This window comes from Salmo trutta, chromosome 20 (genome assembly GCF_901001165.1).
Source record: "Salmo trutta chromosome 20, fSalTru1.1, whole genome shotgun sequence".
Classification (NCBI taxonomy): domain Eukaryota; kingdom Metazoa; phylum Chordata; class Actinopteri; order Salmoniformes; family Salmonidae; genus Salmo; species Salmo trutta.
Genome location: NC_042976.1, coordinates 23,133,703 through 23,152,548, shown reverse-complemented (window position 1 = coordinate 23,152,548; position 18,846 = coordinate 23,133,703). Strand labels below are relative to the sequence as shown.

Genomic DNA, 18,846 nt, shown 5'->3' with positions numbered 1-18,846 from the left:
GCTCTTACCCAATGTTCCCTCTCTCATCAGCACCTGCAGATGCTGCAGCACTGTTAGTAATTTACTACAATGGCATCTCAGCGCAGAGGAAAGGGACTAATCACAGAATCACAATAATGAGTCATTGATTACCATTCCAGAAAATGTTTTATTCAGCAAACTTTGATAAATGACTAACCATAATGTCTTTACCACACAGAGGAATAAAAAGGTAACAGAAATATTTTAATTTGTTATTCTATGGAATATTATTATCTTGTATCTTATGATACAGTGTATTTACAGTAGACATGTTGACTTCTGTATAACTACAGGTGACCTTCAACTTGAAAGATATCCTTGTTCAGGAAAGGTTTCAGAATAGTCTCTGAGGATGGTAATGTCTTAGGGCTGGAATAAATAGATCTGTAGTATACTGTAGTCCAGGAGGTCAGAGGGGTGATGGGGGCTGTAGTTTTTAATCAGCGGCGTTGGTCTTTATCCAATAGGTCCTTGGCCTCGTTGATCTTGGCGGCCATGTAAGGAGATCCACCTGGAGAGAGAACACACATCCGCTTCTCATCAATGCTCGTCTGTTTCATCCTCTTTTTTCCTCCCTTTGTTCCCCCCCATTCCATCTCTCACCCCTCTATCCATTCCAGGTGAGAACAATATAACACAGTCTACACATGGCATGCAAGCCGTTTCCCCAGACATAAAAAAAACCTCAGTGACATCTACTGTCAGAAGTAGAGGACTTCAGTAGGCTCAGTCATTAGCCGTCTCAGTCACATCCAATCACCTTATATAGTGCTTTAACACCCGGTGGAACACTAATCACTATGGAGCACAGGAAATGGGTGTATGCTGAGCTAGCACAAACTGAGGTTGGGTCGCATACTAATAGTCTAAAGTGACTTCCTCTCCTCGTCTCCTACCCCCACCACGCTGCTCTGAAAACATAGAGATTTATCTGTGTCCTGAGGCAGAGTGGTCTGCTCAGCTCACAGGGTCAATGAGTACAGCATCCTGGGAGTAGTAGTCTGCTGTGTGACACTACCCCCCCCCCAGGTGGTGTGTTTTGTGTCAGCAGAAGCAGTACTGTGTGTGTGTGTGTTTAGGGTAATAAATGAGAGTGTTATTGTTTGCAGTGACAGAGAGCAGGGCCTGACGAAGGCCTCAACTAGTCTGCTAATCAGTCACTGACAAACACAGAACCGGCACGGCACGGCCTTCAGCACACTCACAGGGAAGGAAAGATACTAAAAACAGGGCTAGAGGCCTAGAGAGGTAGAAATAGAAAGCAGTCCGATTCCCTTTCTGAAATCTCGTCATCTTGCTCACTGGACCTTATTGGCTCAAATACAGGAAATAATGAGAGGTAATTAGCCAATCATTCCAATCCATTACTCTGACCAGGAATCGGTCCACTCTTTCCTGCCCAGACCCACCTGACAAGCTGTGGGTTATTACCCTCTCTTCTCCATCGATGTCCCAGTAACCAAACACATGAAAATTAACTATAATAGATACTGTGCTGCCTCCTGAAACAGAATACAAAAAGCCATATCCAAGGATGACAGAATTGATGGATGTTCTTACAGGTGACCCTATAGAGTTTGTAGCCCCATATTTCATCCCCTATTTATTCTTTGTCCCTCTCTCCTGCCTTCTCTCTAACTCCTCCCTCTCTCTCGCTGTCACCTCAGCCCTTATCGCCCAGTCAGAGAGGAATCCCACAGGCCATTTCTCATTTCACACTGAGTAAAAACTACACACTGTGTGTGTGTGTGTGTGTGTGTGTGTGTGTGTGTGTATTCCTCTCAGGAGAGGGAAAAACACAGTGTGGATGAGTGTGTAAAACTAGCTGCTGTGTATGTGTGTGACTTTATGTGTACACACCTCTCAGGAGAGGGAGACCAAGGGAGGCCATTAACCTTGATAGAGGACAGGTGGGGCGAGTGCACAAGCCTGACGCTGGGAAAAACACCTTGTATATGGGTTCAATAAAGACAGGTGATATGCTGTTCACACAAGAACCAGTAATAGGAGATCATCACTGTATAATTCACTCAGTTGTCTCCAATCTGTTTTTTCTCATGTCCAGTAAATTGGGATTAAACTGCCAACTGACCTTTATCTGGGTGGTTGAGGACCATGATCCTCCGGTGGGCATCTCTCACCTTGGACTTGGTGCTGGTCGGGCTATAGGGGGGAAGAGATACAGGATTGGGATTAGAAGAATGAACATAGGGCTACACACAGATTTAGCACAGGATTACAGCACCATCTAGTGGTCAAATCACATTCACAAGTTGCAGTAAGAACATCGAGTTCTTCTGACCACTAAACTATTCAGGTGTTCCCTTCTCCCTAATGTGATTGACAGTGTGAAATTTAACTAAACAAGGAAGAGAGATGACTAATATAAACCCATCAAAGACACAGAGAAATCAAACATCCTTAGCATGAACACAGACTGAAATAAAACATTGGGTACACACCCGCACAAACAGGCGAGCATGACACACACACACACTTCTGCCAGTCTTACCTGATACCAAGGATGAGGCTGGCTTCTCGCTTAGTCATCTTCTGGTCAAACCCTCCTTTATAGTAGTGTGATGAGAAGGCCTGGAGAGAGAAGAGATGTTAGTACTGAAAGTACACACACACCTAGAAATTGAGTAAGAAGGGTGGAAGTGCATTCTGTGGTACATAGGGTTCATTAACTCCCGTCGGTCAAGCACTGCCTCACAGTGCACACTGGGAGAAACTGCCAGACACACGCAAAGTGTGAGGTCTGATCACTCATCCATCTCACGTCACACACTGCTTTATTCACACACACACACACACACACTGTGGTGAGAGAGGGCAGTGGGTGCATCACCCTGTCTGGGAACCTGATGTGGAGCCTTTGGTCTGTGGAGCCATAACTCAGGTGCAGCAGGGGGAACTGAAGACCATGAGTCAGTCCACCAACTACCCACCCTACAGACAGTCAGTGGAATAAGTACTACACCACAAACATTGGTGCTTGGTGACTATCTGATGGGGCAATACATGAATCCCCCAGATTTGCAAATATGCGTCTGTAGGGTGGTGGGAGAGTTTTGGCAAAACCAGTGGGTGTCATCGTTGATCATGCATAGTTTCAGAATACAGTGTAACAAGACATACTAACAAGCAGTTGGAGTTCATTAGAAGTTGCCCAAAAAAAACATATAGGTCTACATGGTTAGACACGTTTTCATCTCCTCTTAGGATTGTGATGAACCACATAACCAAGTTAGTGGATTACTTACAGAGGTGGGCATCTTCTTAGCAGTCTGTGACAGGACTTGTCCTAGAGGCTTCCACAACTGGAAGGCATAACGACCTGAAACACAGTACTTATTTATTTTCCTACACACACAGACCCCTTTCCACTGGTCACCACAGTTATGTTCTTGTCCTGTTTTTATTTTTTTAATTTCACCTTTATTTACAACTGCGACCTGGCCAAGATAAAGCAAAGCAGTGCGACAACAAAACAGAGTTACACATGGAATAAACAAACGTACAGTCAATAACACAATAGAAAAATTTATATACAGTTTGTGCAAATGTAGTAAGATTAGGGAGGTAAGGCAATAAATAGGCCATAGTGGTGAAATAACGACAATTTAGCAATTAAAACACTGGAGTGATCGATGTGCAGAAGATGAATGTGCAAGTTGAGATACTGGGGTGGAAAGGAGCAAAAAAATAAATAACAATATGGGGATGAGGTAGTTTGATTGGCTATTTACAGATAGGTTGTGTACAGGTACAATGATCAGTAAGCTGCTCTGACAGCTGATGCTTAAAGTTAGTGAGGGAAATATAAGACTCCAGCTTTAGTGATTATTGCTATTCGTTCCTGTCATTGGCAGCAGAGAACTGGAAGGAAAGGCATTCAAAGGAGGAATTGGCTTTGGGGATGACCAGTGAAATATACCTGCTGGAGCATGTGCTACGGGTGGGTGCTGCTATGGTGACCAGTGAGCTGAGATAAGGCGGGGCTTTACCTAGCAAAGACTTGAAGATAACCTGGAGCCAGTGGGTTTGGAGACGAATATGAAGCGAGGGCCAGCCAATGAGAACATACAGGTCGCAGTGGTGGGTAGTATATGGGGCTTTGGTGACAAAACGGATGGCACTGTGATAGCAAATTGGATGTAGTCTGAGTAGAGTGTTGGAGGCTATTTTGTAAATGACATCACCGAAGTCAAGGATGGGTAGGATAGTCAGTTTTACGAGGGTATGTTTGGCAGCATGAGTGAAATGATAATTTGTTGTGAAATGGGAAGCCGATTCTAGATTTAATTTTGATTGGAGATGTTTAATATGAGTCTGGAAGGAGAGTTTACAGTCTAACCAGACACCTAGGTATTTGTAGTTGTCCACATATTCAAAGTCAGAACCATCCAGAGTAGTGATGCTAGATGGGCGGGCAGGCGTGGGCAGCAATCGGTTGAAGAGCATGCATTTAGTTTTACTTGCATTTAAGAGCAGTTGGAGGCCACGGAAGGAGTGTTGTATGGCATTGAAACTCATCTGGAGGTTTGTTAACACAGTGTCCAAAGAAGGGCCAGCAGTATACAGAATGGTGTCGTCTGCGTAGAGGTGGATCAGAGAATCACCAGCAGCAAGAGTGACATCATTGATGTATACAGAGAAAAGAGTCAGCTAGAGAATAGAACCCTGTGGTACCCCCATAGAGACTGCCAGAGGTCCGGACAACAGGCCCTCTGATTTGACACACTGAACTCTGTCTGAGAAGTAGTTGGTGAACCAGGCGAGGCAGTCATTTGAGAAACCAAGGCTGTTGAGTCTGCCGATAAGAATGCGATGATTGACAGAGTCGAAAGCCTTGGCCAGGTTGATGAAGACGGCTGCAGTATTGTTTTTTTAATCGATGGAGGTTATGATATCGTTTAGGACCTTGAGTGTGGCTGAGGTGCACCCATGACCAGCTGCACCCATGACCCTTTGAAGAGGGGGGTGACCACGGCAGCTTTCCAATCTTTAGGGATCTCACACGATACAAAAGAGTTTGAACAGGCTAGTAAAAGGGGTATAATTTTAGAAAAAGAGAGGGTCCAGATTGTCTAGCCCAGCTGATTTGTAGGGGTCCAGATTTTGCAGCTCTTTCAGAACATCAGCTATCTGGATTTGGGTGAAGGAGAAATGGGGGAGGCTTGGGCAAGTTGCTGTGGGGGGGTGGGGGGGGGTGGGGTGCAGAGCTGTTGACCGGGGTAGGGATAGCCAGGTGGAAAGCCTGGCCAGCTGTCAAAAAAATGCTTATTGAAATTCTCGATTATCGTAGATTTATCGGTGGTGACAGTGTTTCCTAGCCTCAGTGCAGTGGGCAGCTGGGAGGAGGTGCTCTTATTCTCCATGGTCTTTATAGTGTTCCAGAACTTTTTGGAGTTTGTGCTACAGGATGCAAATTTATGTTTGAAAAAGCTAGCCTTTGCTTTCCTAACTGCCTGTGTATATTGGTTCCTAACTTCCCTTAAAAGTTGCATATCGCAGGGGCTATTCAATGCTAATGCAATACACCACAGGATGTTTTTGTGCTGGTCAAGGGCAGTCAAGTCTGGAGTGAACCAAAGGCTATATCCGTTCTTAGTTCAAGATTTTTTGAATGGGGAATGCTTATTTAAGATGGTGAGGAAAACACTTTTAAAGAATAAACCAGGCATCCTCTACTGACGGAATGCGGTCAATATCATTCCAGGATACCCAGGCCAGGTATATTAGAAAGGCCTGATCGCTGAAGTGTTTTTGGGAGCATTTGATAGTGATGAGGGGTGGTCGTTTGACCGTGGCAATGAGGCAGTGATCCTGGTTGAAGACAGCAGAAGTGTATTTAGAGGACAGGTTAGTCAGAATGATATCTATGAGGGTGCCCGTGTTTACAGATTTAGGGTTGTACTTGATAATTTGTGTGAGATTGAGGGCATCTAGCTTAGACTGTAGGACGGCTGGGGAGTTAAGCATATCCCAGTTTAGGTCACCTAACAGTACAAACTCTGAAGATAAATGGGGGGCAATTAATTCACATATGGTGTCCAAGGCACAGCTGGGGGGTCTATAACAAGCGGCAACAGTGAGAGACTTATTTCTGGAAAGGTGGATTTTTAAAAGTAGAAGCCCGAACTGTTTGGGCACAGACCTGGATAGCATGACAGAACTCTGCAGGCTAACTCCACCCCCTTTGGCAGTTCTATCTTGGCGGAAAATGTTGTAGTTGGGGATGGAAATTTCAGAATTTTTGGTGGCCTTCCTAAGCCAGGATTCAGACACGGCTAGGACATCAGGGTTGGCGGAGTGTGCTAAAGCAATGAATAAAACAAACTTAGGAAGGAGGCTTCTGATGTTAACAGGCATGAAACCAAGGCTTTTACAGTTACAGAAGTCAACAAATGATAGCGCCTGGGGGCTACAGGGCCTGGGTTAACCTCTACATCACCAGAGGAACAGAGGATTAGTAGGATAAGGGTACGGCTAAACGCTATAAGGACTTGTCGTTAGAAGTCGACCGATTATGATTTTTCAACGCCGATACCGATACTGATTATTGGAGGACTCAAATAAATAATGAAACATGTTCAATTTGGTTTAAATAATGCAAAAACAAAGTGTTGGAGAAGAAATTAAAAGTGCAATATGTAAAAAAGCTAACGTTTAAGTTCCTTGCTCAGAACATGAGAACATATGAAAGCTGGTGGTTCCTTTTAACATGAGTCTTCAATATTCCCAGGTAAGATGTTTTGGGTTGTAGATATTATAGGAATTATAGGACTATTTCTCTCTATACGATTTGTATTTCATATACCTTTGACTATTGGATGTTCTTATAGGCACTTTAGTATTGCCAGTGTAACAGTATAGCTTCAGTCCCTCTCCTCGCTCCTACCTGGGCTCGAACCAGGAACACATCGACAACAGCCACCCTCGAAGCAGCGTTACCCACGTAGAGGAAGGGGAAACAACTAGTCCAAGTCTCAGAGCGAGTGATGTTTGAAACGCTTTTAGCGCGCACCCGTCTAACTAGCGAGCCATTTCACATCGGTTACACCAGCCTAATCTCGGGAGTTGACAGGCTTGAAGTCATAAACAGCGCAAAACGCACGAAAGTGCTATTTTGAACAAATGCTTACGAGCCTGCTGCTGCCTACCATCGCTCAGTCAGACTGCTCTATCAAATCATAGACTTAATTATAATATAATAAACATACAGAAATACGAGCCTTAGGTAATTAATATGGTCGAATCCGGAAACTATCATCTCGAAAACAAAACGTTCTTCCTGTTACATTGCACAATCTTCAATGTTATGTCATAATTACGTAACATTCTGGCAAGTTAGTTCGCAACGAGCCAGGCGAGCCAAACTGTTGCATATATACTGACTGCGTGCAATGAACGCAAAATGACACAATTTCACCTGGTTAATATTGCCTGCTAACTTGGATTTCTTTTAGCTAAATATGCAGGTTTAAAAATACACTGCTCAAAAAAATAAAGGGAACACTTAAACAACACAATGTAACTCCAAGTCAATCACACTTCTGTGAAATCAAACTGTCCACTTAGGAAGCAACACTGATTGACAATAAATTTCACATGCTGTTTTGCAAATGGAATAGACAACAGGTGGAAATTATAGGCAATTAGCAAGACACCCCCAATAAAGGAGTGGTTCTGCAGGTGGTGACCACAGACCACTTCTCAGTTCCTATGCTTCCTGGCTGATGTTTTGGTCACTTTTGAATGCTGGTGATGCTTTCACTCTAGTGGTAGCATGAGACGGAATCTACAACCCACACAAGTGGCTCAGGTAGTGCAGCTCATCCAGGATGGCACATCAATGCGAGCTGTGGCAAGAAGGTTTGCTGTGTCTGTCAGCGTAGTGTCCAGAGCATGGAGGCGCTACCAGGAGACAGGCCAGTACATCAGGAGACGTGGAGGAGGCCGTAGGAGGGCAACAACCCAGCAGCAGGACCGCTACCTCGGCCTTTGTGCGAGTCCTGCAAAATGACCTCCAGCAGGCCACAAATGTGCATGTGTCTGCTCAAACGGTCAGAAACAGACTCCATGAGGGTGGTATGAGGGCCCAACGTCCACAGGTGGGGGTTGTGCTTACAGCCCAACACCGTGCAGGACGTTTGGCATTTGCCAGAGAACACCAAGATTGGCAAATTCGCCACTGGCGCCCTGTGCTCTTCACAGATGAAAGCAGGTTCGCACTGAGCACATGTGACAGACGTGACAGAGTCTGGAGACGCCGTGGAGAACGTTCTGCTGCCTGCAACATCCTCCAGCATGACCGGTTTGGCGGTGGGTCAGTCATGGTGTGGGGTGGCATTTCTTTGGGGGGCCGCACAGCCCTCCATGTGCTCGCCAGAGGTAGCCTGACTGCCATTAGGTACCGAGATGAGATCCTCAGACCCCTTGTGAGACCATATGTGCGGTTGGCCCTGGGTTCCTCCTAATGCAAGACAATGCTAGACCTCATGTGGCTGGAGTGTGTCAGCAGTTCCTGCAAGAGGAAGGCATTGATGCTATGGACTGGCCCACCCGTTCCCCAGACCTGAATCCAATTGAGCACATCTGGGACATCATGTCTCGCTCCATCCACCAACGCCACGTTGCACCACAGACTGTCCAGGAGTTGGCGGATGCTTTAGTCCAGGTCTGGGAGGAGATCCCTCAGGAGACCATCCGCCACCTCATCAGGAGCATGCCCAGGCGTTGTAGGGAGGTCATACAGGCTCGTGGAGGCCACACACACACACACACTACTGAGCCTCATTTTGACTTGTTTTAAGGACTTTACATCAAAGTTGGATCAGCCTGTAGTGTGGTTTTCCACTTTAATTTTGAGTGTGACTCCAAATCCAGACCTCCATGGGTTGATAAATTGGATTTCCATTGATTATTTTTGTGTGATTTTGTTGTCAGCACATTCAACTATGTAAAGAAAAAAGTATTTAATAAGATTATTTCATTCATTCAGATCTAGGATGTGTTATTTTAGTGTTCCCTTTATTTTTTTGAGCACTGTCTATATTTTAAGAAAGGCATTGATGTTTATGGTTGGAACAACGTGTACCTAAGCGATTATATGCAACGCAGGACAGGCTAGATAAACTAGTAATATCATCAACCATGTGTAGTTAACTAGCTATTATGATTGATTGTTTTTTATAAGATAAGTTTAATGCTAGCAACTTAGCTTCTTACTGCATTCGCGTAACCTCGTGGAGTGCAATGTAAAGCAGGTGGTTAGAGCGTTGGACTAGTTAACCGTAAGGTTGCAAGATTGAATTCCTGAGCTGACAAGGTAAAAATTTGTCATTCTGCCCCTGAACAAGGCACTTAACCCACCTCTACTGGTCGTCTATGTATAACATGTATCGGAGTGTGTGTGTGTATCATCGGTGTGTACTGGGTCAGTGTTTGTGTTGGTAAGCTGCAGTCACTCTCCAAACCCACATAGAGCCAGTCAGCATCTAGACCATGCCAAACATTCTCTGTTTATAAAGTCCACACACACAAGAAGCTAGCAGAAACCCCTCTGGAGGAGCTGGTTTCCAAGAGAAAAACACAAAACCACTCAGTCATGTATGAGAGCCATGCTGCTAAGCTCAGGGAGTAATCAGGGCATTATTTATAACCTGATGACTGACATGTTCTGAGTGGGTGGTGTAAATCCACTACTCCACCTCCAGGCTGCCTGGAAGTTCTGTTTTCCTAAAACTACAAAGCTGAAAGTCCATCAACTGTGGAGGGACCGCACACACGCACGTGCACGGATGGCCTGCTGCTGGCCTTTCCATTTACATCGAGAGGATAATTAGACTGTGCTGTTCCTCAAAGCCGCCACAACAACTATCACTGACCTCACATTACCCGAACACTGTGGCAACTGGCAGACCACACACTGCCTTACTATTAACCACTATACAAAACGGCTGTGCTGACTGACATTCTTGTACCAATGCTGATAATGGCATAGTGCGCCCTGCAACCCGATAGCACCATTATCACTGTACAGAATGACAGGAAGATCATAATATACTGTTTTGTAAGACATCTAACTTTCTAAATAACATGGATGTGTGATTGGTTATATCACATTATCTGGCGTACAAAGATTTTGGGTGTCCATTACTGGACGTTAGAGGTTTGTCCATACAAACCGCTGCAATAAATTCTTCAACTAATCTGGTATTGGCGGTACCCTCTTCAATCTTGATTCTGGAGAAACTTATCTTATACATGTGTATAGTTGCAGGTGGTTCTACAAACACCAGAGAAAACTCAGAAAGATAGTAAATCCATGTTTTGTATCAAGTGAGATATGCCTCTTGCCTCATTCTTGTACCAATGCTGATAATGGCCTCATATGCGTAGTGTTGCATAGAAACAACTTGTTCCTGCAAAATGCTGTGAAATACTAGATGTGTGCAGCTAAGATGGTGACGAACTGTCTCTTGCAGTACAAAACATGGATTTACCACCTGTAACTGTACACTGACATTTGTGACTTGTTTCAGGAAACTAGGCATATGTTGCACGTCACTACTTCACAGGCGAGACATTTGAACGTAAGCATTTTTTTTATCTAAATGCATTTTTGGGGTAGAAATGGCTTCTGGAACATGTGAACTTTCACGAGCCTTAACAACAAAAAGTTGTATGCCATCTGTACAAGCGAATAAAATTGTTAAATTATGACCTCCCCGCTAGCCATAATTTGCTGAGGTTATTGATGGGGTGGACATGCCGAGAGAGGAGTTTGGATTGGTCTGCCATGTAGCATGCTTCTGTCTATAACATGAGCTGGTCAGAATGTGTTGGTAAGTCTTTCTAATGCAGCTTTTTTGAAAGATATCACGAAGAACTGCAAAGGTGTTGCTAATGTGCTCCAATTTCTAGAGCACTGGTTCTCAATCCTGGTCCTGGGGACCCAAAGGGCTGCACATTTTTGTTTTTTATGTAGCACTACACAGCTGATTCAAATTATCGACTCATCAAAAGGCTTTGATGATTTGAAGCAGGTGTGTAGTGCTAGGGCAAAAACAAAAATGTGCACCCCTTTGGATCCCCAGGACCTGGATGAGAACCACTGTTCTGGATGACAATCGTGCCATGCTGACTCTCTCTGACTCTGAAAATGAATCAGACAATGAGGAAATCCCTGACTTAGGTAAAAACATTTTCATTGAACCAGACAGTCGTATGAAATGGTGATCAAGTGTTGTTGTCACGGAAGAAGTTGACCGAGTTTTAAAAGTCAGTGGAATGCTTGGAGTATGATCGCAGAGTATGATCGCAGAGTATGATAGCTAAGGAGATTAAGAAAATTCTGGTATTTGATTACAAATACGAGGAGGGAGTCAATGTGAACACCTGTCTCCGGATTACATCTTCAAACTAAGGGCAACCATGGCATCTGTGACAGAAGTGTTCATCCATGTATACAGGTAAGAGACTCTAGCTAGTTACATTTTCTGATATTATACATTTCTAATTTTGTCAAAGTTCTTTTCATTGCAAGTTAACCTGTTAGGGCTAGGGGGCAGTATTTACACGGCCGGATAAAAAAACGTACCCGATTTAATCTGGTTACTACTCCTACCCAGTAACTACAATATGCATATAATTATTGGCTTTGGATAGAAACCACCCTACAGTTTCTAAAACTGTTTGAATGGTGTCTGTGAGTATAACAGAACTCATATGGCAGGCAAAAACCTGAGAAGATTCCTTAAAGGAAGTGCCCTCTCTGACAAGATCTTGTTGTTCTTGTCTCTGTTTATTGAAGACTGAGGATCTTTGCTGTAACGTGACACTTCCTACGGCTCCCATAGGCTCTCAGAGCCCGGGAAAAAGCTGAATGATGTCATTCCAGCCCCAGGCTGAAACACATTTGTGCTTTTGGCAAGTGGCCGATAAGAGGATAATGGGCTTAGGCGCGTGCACGAGTTGATCCTGTGCTTTATTTTCTGTCGTCTATTTACCTAAACGCAGATTCCCGGTCGGAATATTATCGCTTTTTTTTACGAGAAAAATGGCATAAAAATTGATTTTAAACAGCGGTTGACATGCTTCGAAGTATGGTAATGGTATATTTAGAATTTTTTTGTCACGAAATGCGCCATGCTCGTAACCCTTATTTACCATTCGGATAGTGTCTTGAACGCACAAACAAAACGCCGCTGTTTGAACATAACTATGGATTATTTGGGACCAAACCAACATTTGTTATTGAAGTAGAAGTCCTGGGAGTGCATTCTGACGAAGAACACCAAAGGTAATCAAACTTTTCTAATAGTAAATCGGAGTTTGGTGAAGGCTAAACTTGCTGGGTGTCTAAATAGCTAGCCCTGTGATGCCGGGCTATCTACTTTGCAATATTCTAAGTGTGCTTTCACCAAAAAGCTATTTTAAAATCGGACATATCGAGTGCATAGAGGAGTTCTGTATCTATAATTCTTAAAATAATTGTTATGCTTTTTGTGAACGTTTATCGTGAGTAATTTAGTAAATTGTTAGTAAATTCACCGGAAGTATGCTAGTTCTGAACGTCACATGCTAATGTAAAAAGCTGGTTTTTGATATAAATATGAACTTGATTGAACAAAACATGCATGTATTGTATAACATAATGTCCTAGGTGTGTCATCTTTTATTTATTTATTTTTTATTTCACCTTTATTTAACCAGGTAGGCAAGTTGAGAACAATAGCAGGCGGCAACGGTGAGAGACTTGTTTTTGGAGAGGTGGATTTTTAAAAGTAGAAGTTCAAATTGTTTGGGTACAGACCTGGATAGCAGGACAGAACACTGCAGGCTATCTCTGCAGTAGATTGCAACACCGCCCCCTTTGGTCGTTCTATCTTGTCTGAAAACGTTGTAGTTAGGGATGAAGATTTCACAGTTTTTGGTGGACTTCCTAAGCCAAGATTCAGACACAGCTAGGACATCCGGGTTGGCAGAGTGTGCTAAAGCAGTGAATAAAACAAACTTAGGGAGGAGGCTTCTAATGTTAACATGCATGAAACCAAGGCTATTACGGTTACAGAAGTCATCAAAAGAGAGCGCCTGGGGAGTAGGAGTGGAGCCAGGCACTGCAGGGCCTGGATTCACCTCTACATGCCCAGAGGAGCAGAGAAGAATAAGTATGAGGGTACGGCTAAAAGCTATAAGAATTGGTCGTCTGTGACGTCCAGAATAGAGAGCAAAAGGAGATGAAGATGAAATCTGATGAAGATCATCAAAGGTTAGTGCTGCATTTAGCTGTCTTCTGGGTTTTTGTGACATTATATGCTAGCTTGAAAAATGGGTGTCTGATTATTTCTGGCTGGGTACTCTGCTGACATAATCTAATGTTTTGCTTTCGTTGTAAAGCCTTTTTGAAATCGGACAGTGTGGTTAGATTAACGAGAGTCTTGTCTTTAAAATGCTATAAAATAGTCATATGTTTGAGAAATTGAAGTAATAGCATTTCTAAGGTATTTGAATAACGCGCCACAGGATTCCACTGGCTGTTACGTAGGTGGGACGATTTGGTGCCACCTACCCTAGAGAGGTTAAAGCATACTGTTAGCTAGCTAACTTCACGTGTATGATCTGTGTAGTAATATTACAGTTGAAGTCGGAAGTTTACATACACTTAGGTTGGAGTCATTAAAACTTGTTTTTCAACCACTCTACAAATTTCTTGTTAACAAACTGTAATTTTGGCAAGTCGGTTAGGACATCTATTTTGTGCATGACAAGTAATTTTTCCAAAAATTGTTTACAGACAGTGAATTATAAGTGAAATAATCTGTATCACAATTCCATTGCATCAGGAGTTTACATACACTAAGTTACCTGTGCCTTTAAACAGCTTGGAAAATTCCAGAAAATGTCATGGCTTTAGAAGCTTCTGATAGGCTAATTGACATCATTTGAGTCAATTGGAGGTGTACCTGTGGATGTATTTCAAGGCCTACCTTCAAACTCAGTGCCTCTTTGCTTGACATCATGGAAAAATCTAAAGAAAATCAGCCAAGACCTCAAAACAATTGTAGACCTCCACAAGTCTGGTTCATCCTTGGGAGCAATTTCCAAACGCCTGAACGACCACATTCATCTGTACAAACACTAGTACGCAAGTATAAACACCATGGGACCACACAGCCGTCAAACCGCTCAGGAAGGAGACGCGTTCTGTCTCCTAGAGATTAACATACTTGGGTGCGAAAAGTGCAAATCAATCCCAGAACAACAGCAAAGGACCTTGTGAAGACACTGGAGGAAACAGGTACAAAAGTATCTATATCCACAGTAAAACGAGCCCTATATCGACATAATCTGAAAGGCCGCTCAGCAAGGAAGAAGCCACTGCTCCAACACCACCATTAAAAAAAGCCAGACTACGGTTTGCAACTGCACATGGGGATAAAGCTCGTACTTTTTGGAGAAATGTCCTCTGGTCTGATAAAACAAAATAGAACTGTTTGGCCATAATGACCATCGTTATGTTTGGAGGAAAAAGGGCTTGCAAGCCGAAGAACACCATCCCAACTGTGAAGCACAAGGGTGGCAGCATCATGTTGTGGGGGTGCTTTGCTGCAGGTGGGACTGGTGCACGTCACAAAATAGATGGCATCATGAGGGAGGAAAATTATGTGGATATATTGAAGCAACATCTCAAGACATCAGTCAGGAAGTTAATGCTTGGTCGCAAACGGGTCTTCCAAATGGACAATGACCCCAAGCATACTTCCAAAGTTGTGGCAAAATGGCTTACGGACAACAAAGTCAAGGTATTGGAGTGGCCATCACAAAGCCCTGACCTCAATCCTATAGAAAATTTGTGGGCAAAACTGAAAAAGTGTGTGCGAGCAAGGAGGCTTACAAACCTGACTCAGTTATACCAGCTCTGTCAGCAGGAATGGGCCAAATTCACCCAACTTATTGTGGGAAGCTTGTGGAAGGCTACCCGACACGTTTGACCCAAGTTAAACAATTTAAAGTCAATACTACCAAATACTAATTGAGTGCATGTAAACTTCTGACCCACTGGGAATGTGATGAAAGAAATAAAAGCTGAAATAAATCCTTCTCTACTATTATTCTGACATTTCACATTCTTAAAATAAAGTGGTGATCCTAACTGACCTAAAACTGGGAATTTTTACTAGGATTAAATGTCAGGAAAAGTGAAACTGAGTTTAAATGTATTTGGCTAAGGTGTATGTAAACTTCCGACTTCAACTGTATATTTATCTCAGAAAGCCATTTGCTTTGCTAGTTATAGCCTAATGTTAGCTAGCTCCTATGCAAGTAACCATTTCACTATACCGTTTACACCTTCTGTATCCTGTGCATGTGACAAATAAACGTTGATTTTATTTGAAATAATCTGTTTACCAGAGATGGTAATGTGAAGAACAACATGACCTGCACCAAAGTCAAATTAGGATATAACGTTCGGCCAATGAGACAGTGTCCAAGTTCTAAAATTCTCCGGTAGAATGCCCTGCTTTTAATTCGTCACACTCACAACAGTAAACTATTATCTGTAATTAGCTCATCATTAACTTGTAAATAAGATAAAGTTAAGATGTTTCAGCTCTGAAATTGGCATTATTTGAACTGGCTAGCCAGCTAACTTAACGTTAGCTAACAAGCTAGAAATGAACAAAAACATTGTTCAGAAAGTTGCGTTTAGTTGCCTGATTTGTTAGACTGACATATACTACATTCATTTTTTAACAGATGGGTTTATTGGTGTGTTACAGCAGTGATGCTATTTTGGACCACCAGGCTGCTGATGTCATGCAGCGCATCTTTTTTAATAGACACGTCTTTTTTTTACCCCTTTTTCCCTCCAATTTCGTGGTATCCAATTGGTAGCAGTTAGTGTCTTGTCTCATCGCTGCAACTCCCATACGGACTCGGGAGAGGCGAAGGTTGAGAGCCATGCGTCCTCCGAAACACAACCCAACCAAGCCACATTGCTTCTTGACACAACGCACATCCAACCAGGAAGCCAGCCGCACCAATGTGTCGGAGGAAACACCGTACACCTAGCGACCTGGTCAGCGTGCACTGCGCCCGGCCCGCCACAGGAGTCGCTAGATGAGACAAGGATATCCCTGCCGGCCAAACCCTCCCTAACCCGGACGACGCTGGGCCAATTGTAATAGACAAGTTTGATGTTGGATGACTATAGAACGTTCATGATGTCACTGCGACAACTGTCTACAGACATGTCGATAGACGTAGTATTAACCAGACTTTAGTCTTGAAATATTTGGTTGTTTAGTACACTACCATACACACTGTTTAACACATGTATATCCTTAAAGAGATGGGTAGGGCTAAGGCTTAAGAGGGTGTGAACACTGATAAATGGGTGTAGACAAAGAACTCTCCAGTAGGTGTACCATTAATTCAAGGGCCATTTTCTCAAAAATGTGGTTACAAGTTTATCAACTTTCAAAGCAGAATTACTTTCCCTCAACTGTAGTGTATGATATACCATTTTCTAGCTATGAGTCTCTACTTTTATCCAATGTAAAAAACACCATTTCAAATTATCTACAAAAGATCGAATAGAGCCGGTCGAGAACGAAGTGAGTATCGCCAATACCAGGTTAGTTAAAGAATTTATGGCAGCGGTTTGTATAGGCAAACTTGTAATTAACACCAAAAATCTTTGGTTATATCACATTATCTGGCATACAAACTGTAGCAAGGTGTATATTATGTTTACCATTTCTTACCTGCAAAGCCTGCAGCAGCAACACCAAGGCCAACCGCTATCAGAGTACCACCCTGAAGATACAGAACAACATCAATACAACAATCCAGAGTCAACAGTGGTGTAAAATACTTAAGTAAAAATAATTTAAAGATCTACTTAAGTCGTTTTTTGGGGGTATCTGTACTTTACTACTTATATTTTTGACAACTTATACTTTTACTTTACTATATTCCTAAAGAAAATCATGTACTTTTTACTCCATACATTATGCCTGACACACAAAAGTATTCACTACAAATCTTTTTAATGCTTAGCAGGACTGGAAAATTGTTAAATTCACGCACTTCAAGAGAACATCCCTACTCCCTCTGATCTGGCAGACAAACTAAACACACAAGCTTCGTTTGTAAATTGTCTGAGTGTGCACTTAGCTCTCCGTAAATACAATTTTAAAAAATTAAAATGGTGCCGACTGGTTTGCTTAATATAAGGAATTTTAAATGATTTCTACTTTTACTTTTGATACTTATGTATACTTTTAGACTTTTACTCAAGTAGTACTTTACTGGGTGACTTTTACTTGAGTCAATTGGGTACTTTTTCCACCAGTCAAAAGAAAAAAAGAATCAACGCAGTTTTCATTGCAAGCCTGAGTCACTCAGCCGACTGATTACATCACTGCATGTTATATCACATTCATGTTACTGGCGATTGCTAGATTCATTACCATGATGACACAACCTTGGTCCCATTGACATCTGTAATGGGCAACCAACATTTGCTTTCTGTTGCTAGTACTGTAACTATCCACCAGCTAATTGCTAGTAAATAGACGGTTCTGGCATTAGCTAGCTAGCTATCTTAGCTACAGGCCTGTGAAATAACCATGCGCTTGTTATCCACCAAAAATTCAAACAACAAAATAACGTATATACTTACAAGTCTTTTGTCGATTTCTGTTTCACTCCTGATTTTAGATTGAGAATTGTATTCAGCATATCGCATAGTTTCTCCTTCAATAGATACCCTGCTACCAGCATTTGCCATACTGCCGCTATCACTTGAAGGACACAACTATGGAGCGTCTGAGCGGACAACCAGTGTCAATTGAAAAAACATTTCGTAATACAGAACGAACGGGTGATCCACCTTGCACAATATTGTGGAAATCTGGAAAATGTAAATAAATCAATGAACCACATAAAAACAAACGAATTAAATGTTATAACATATATAGGCTGCATAGTGGGATAATTCGCATAGATGGCAGTAGCCTAATACATTTTCTATTTTCTCCAAGGGATTTGTATTCTTGTCTAACATTGATTTTGAAAAAGTTTTAATTAGGCTATTACTGTTATATATATATATATATATATATATATATATATATATATATATATATATATATATATATAATGTAGCCTAATTCAAACTTATATATTACGATTATGCTTCCGTTGTAAAAAAAGAAAGAAAAAAGAAGGTTATGATAAACTTTCATAGCGGGTTGGGCTGTCCCATACCGGGTTAGGGGAGGGTTTGGCAGGGGTAGGCCGTCTTTTTAAAATTCGAATTTGTTCTTAACTGACTTGCCTAGTTAAATAAAGGTTAAATAAAAATAAAATAATACATCTATGGGTGATGCTCGTTTTTGGATAGAGAAGTTCCCAAAACACGTGTAATTATTAAAAAAAAAATCTTCATTTTTTTGTATTCATTTGTTAGTATTTTCTTGTATTTCTTATTTTTTCAATACAAGTGTTTGCCACAGGGGACGTCCAATAACTACACCGGAGTTTTACTGATAAGACAAGTCAGTAGGTTATAGGCTGGCATGGACTACCAGGGGTATTAGAGGAATAATATAATCAATTATACCAATTCAGGAGCTAATCAGAGAACAATAGACAGTTGGAAAATAATTAATGGCACGGACCCGGTGATGCCAACGCTAACCCACCTGACAACGCAAACACAGCAGGATCAAACTCAGCCTCGACAGTGAGTAGGCTAGCCAAAATAGATGTATCTTCATTATTAACTTATTCATTAACAGCTAT

At 42.2% G+C, this 18,846-nt stretch overlaps 1 protein-coding gene across 1 annotated transcript; it reads right to left on the bottom strand.

Annotated features, from left to right (window-relative positions):
• Nucleotides 1-128: 128 nt before the first annotated feature.
• dnajc15 (DnaJ (Hsp40) homolog, subfamily C, member 15) lies at nt 129-17,876 on the bottom strand. Its single transcript, XM_029702623.1, has 6 exons — nt 17,723-17,876; nt 16,803-16,854; nt 3,288-3,361; nt 2,534-2,613; nt 2,114-2,184; nt 129-532 (listed from the first exon to the last, which is right to left on the bottom strand). Exons 1-6 carry the CDS (start codon nt 17,828-17,830, stop codon nt 462-464), a joined length of 456 nt encoding a protein of 151 aa, XP_029558483.1. The 5' UTR covers nt 17,831-17,876; the 3' UTR covers nt 129-461.
• Between the last annotated feature and the right edge of the window lie 970 nt (nt 17,877-18,846).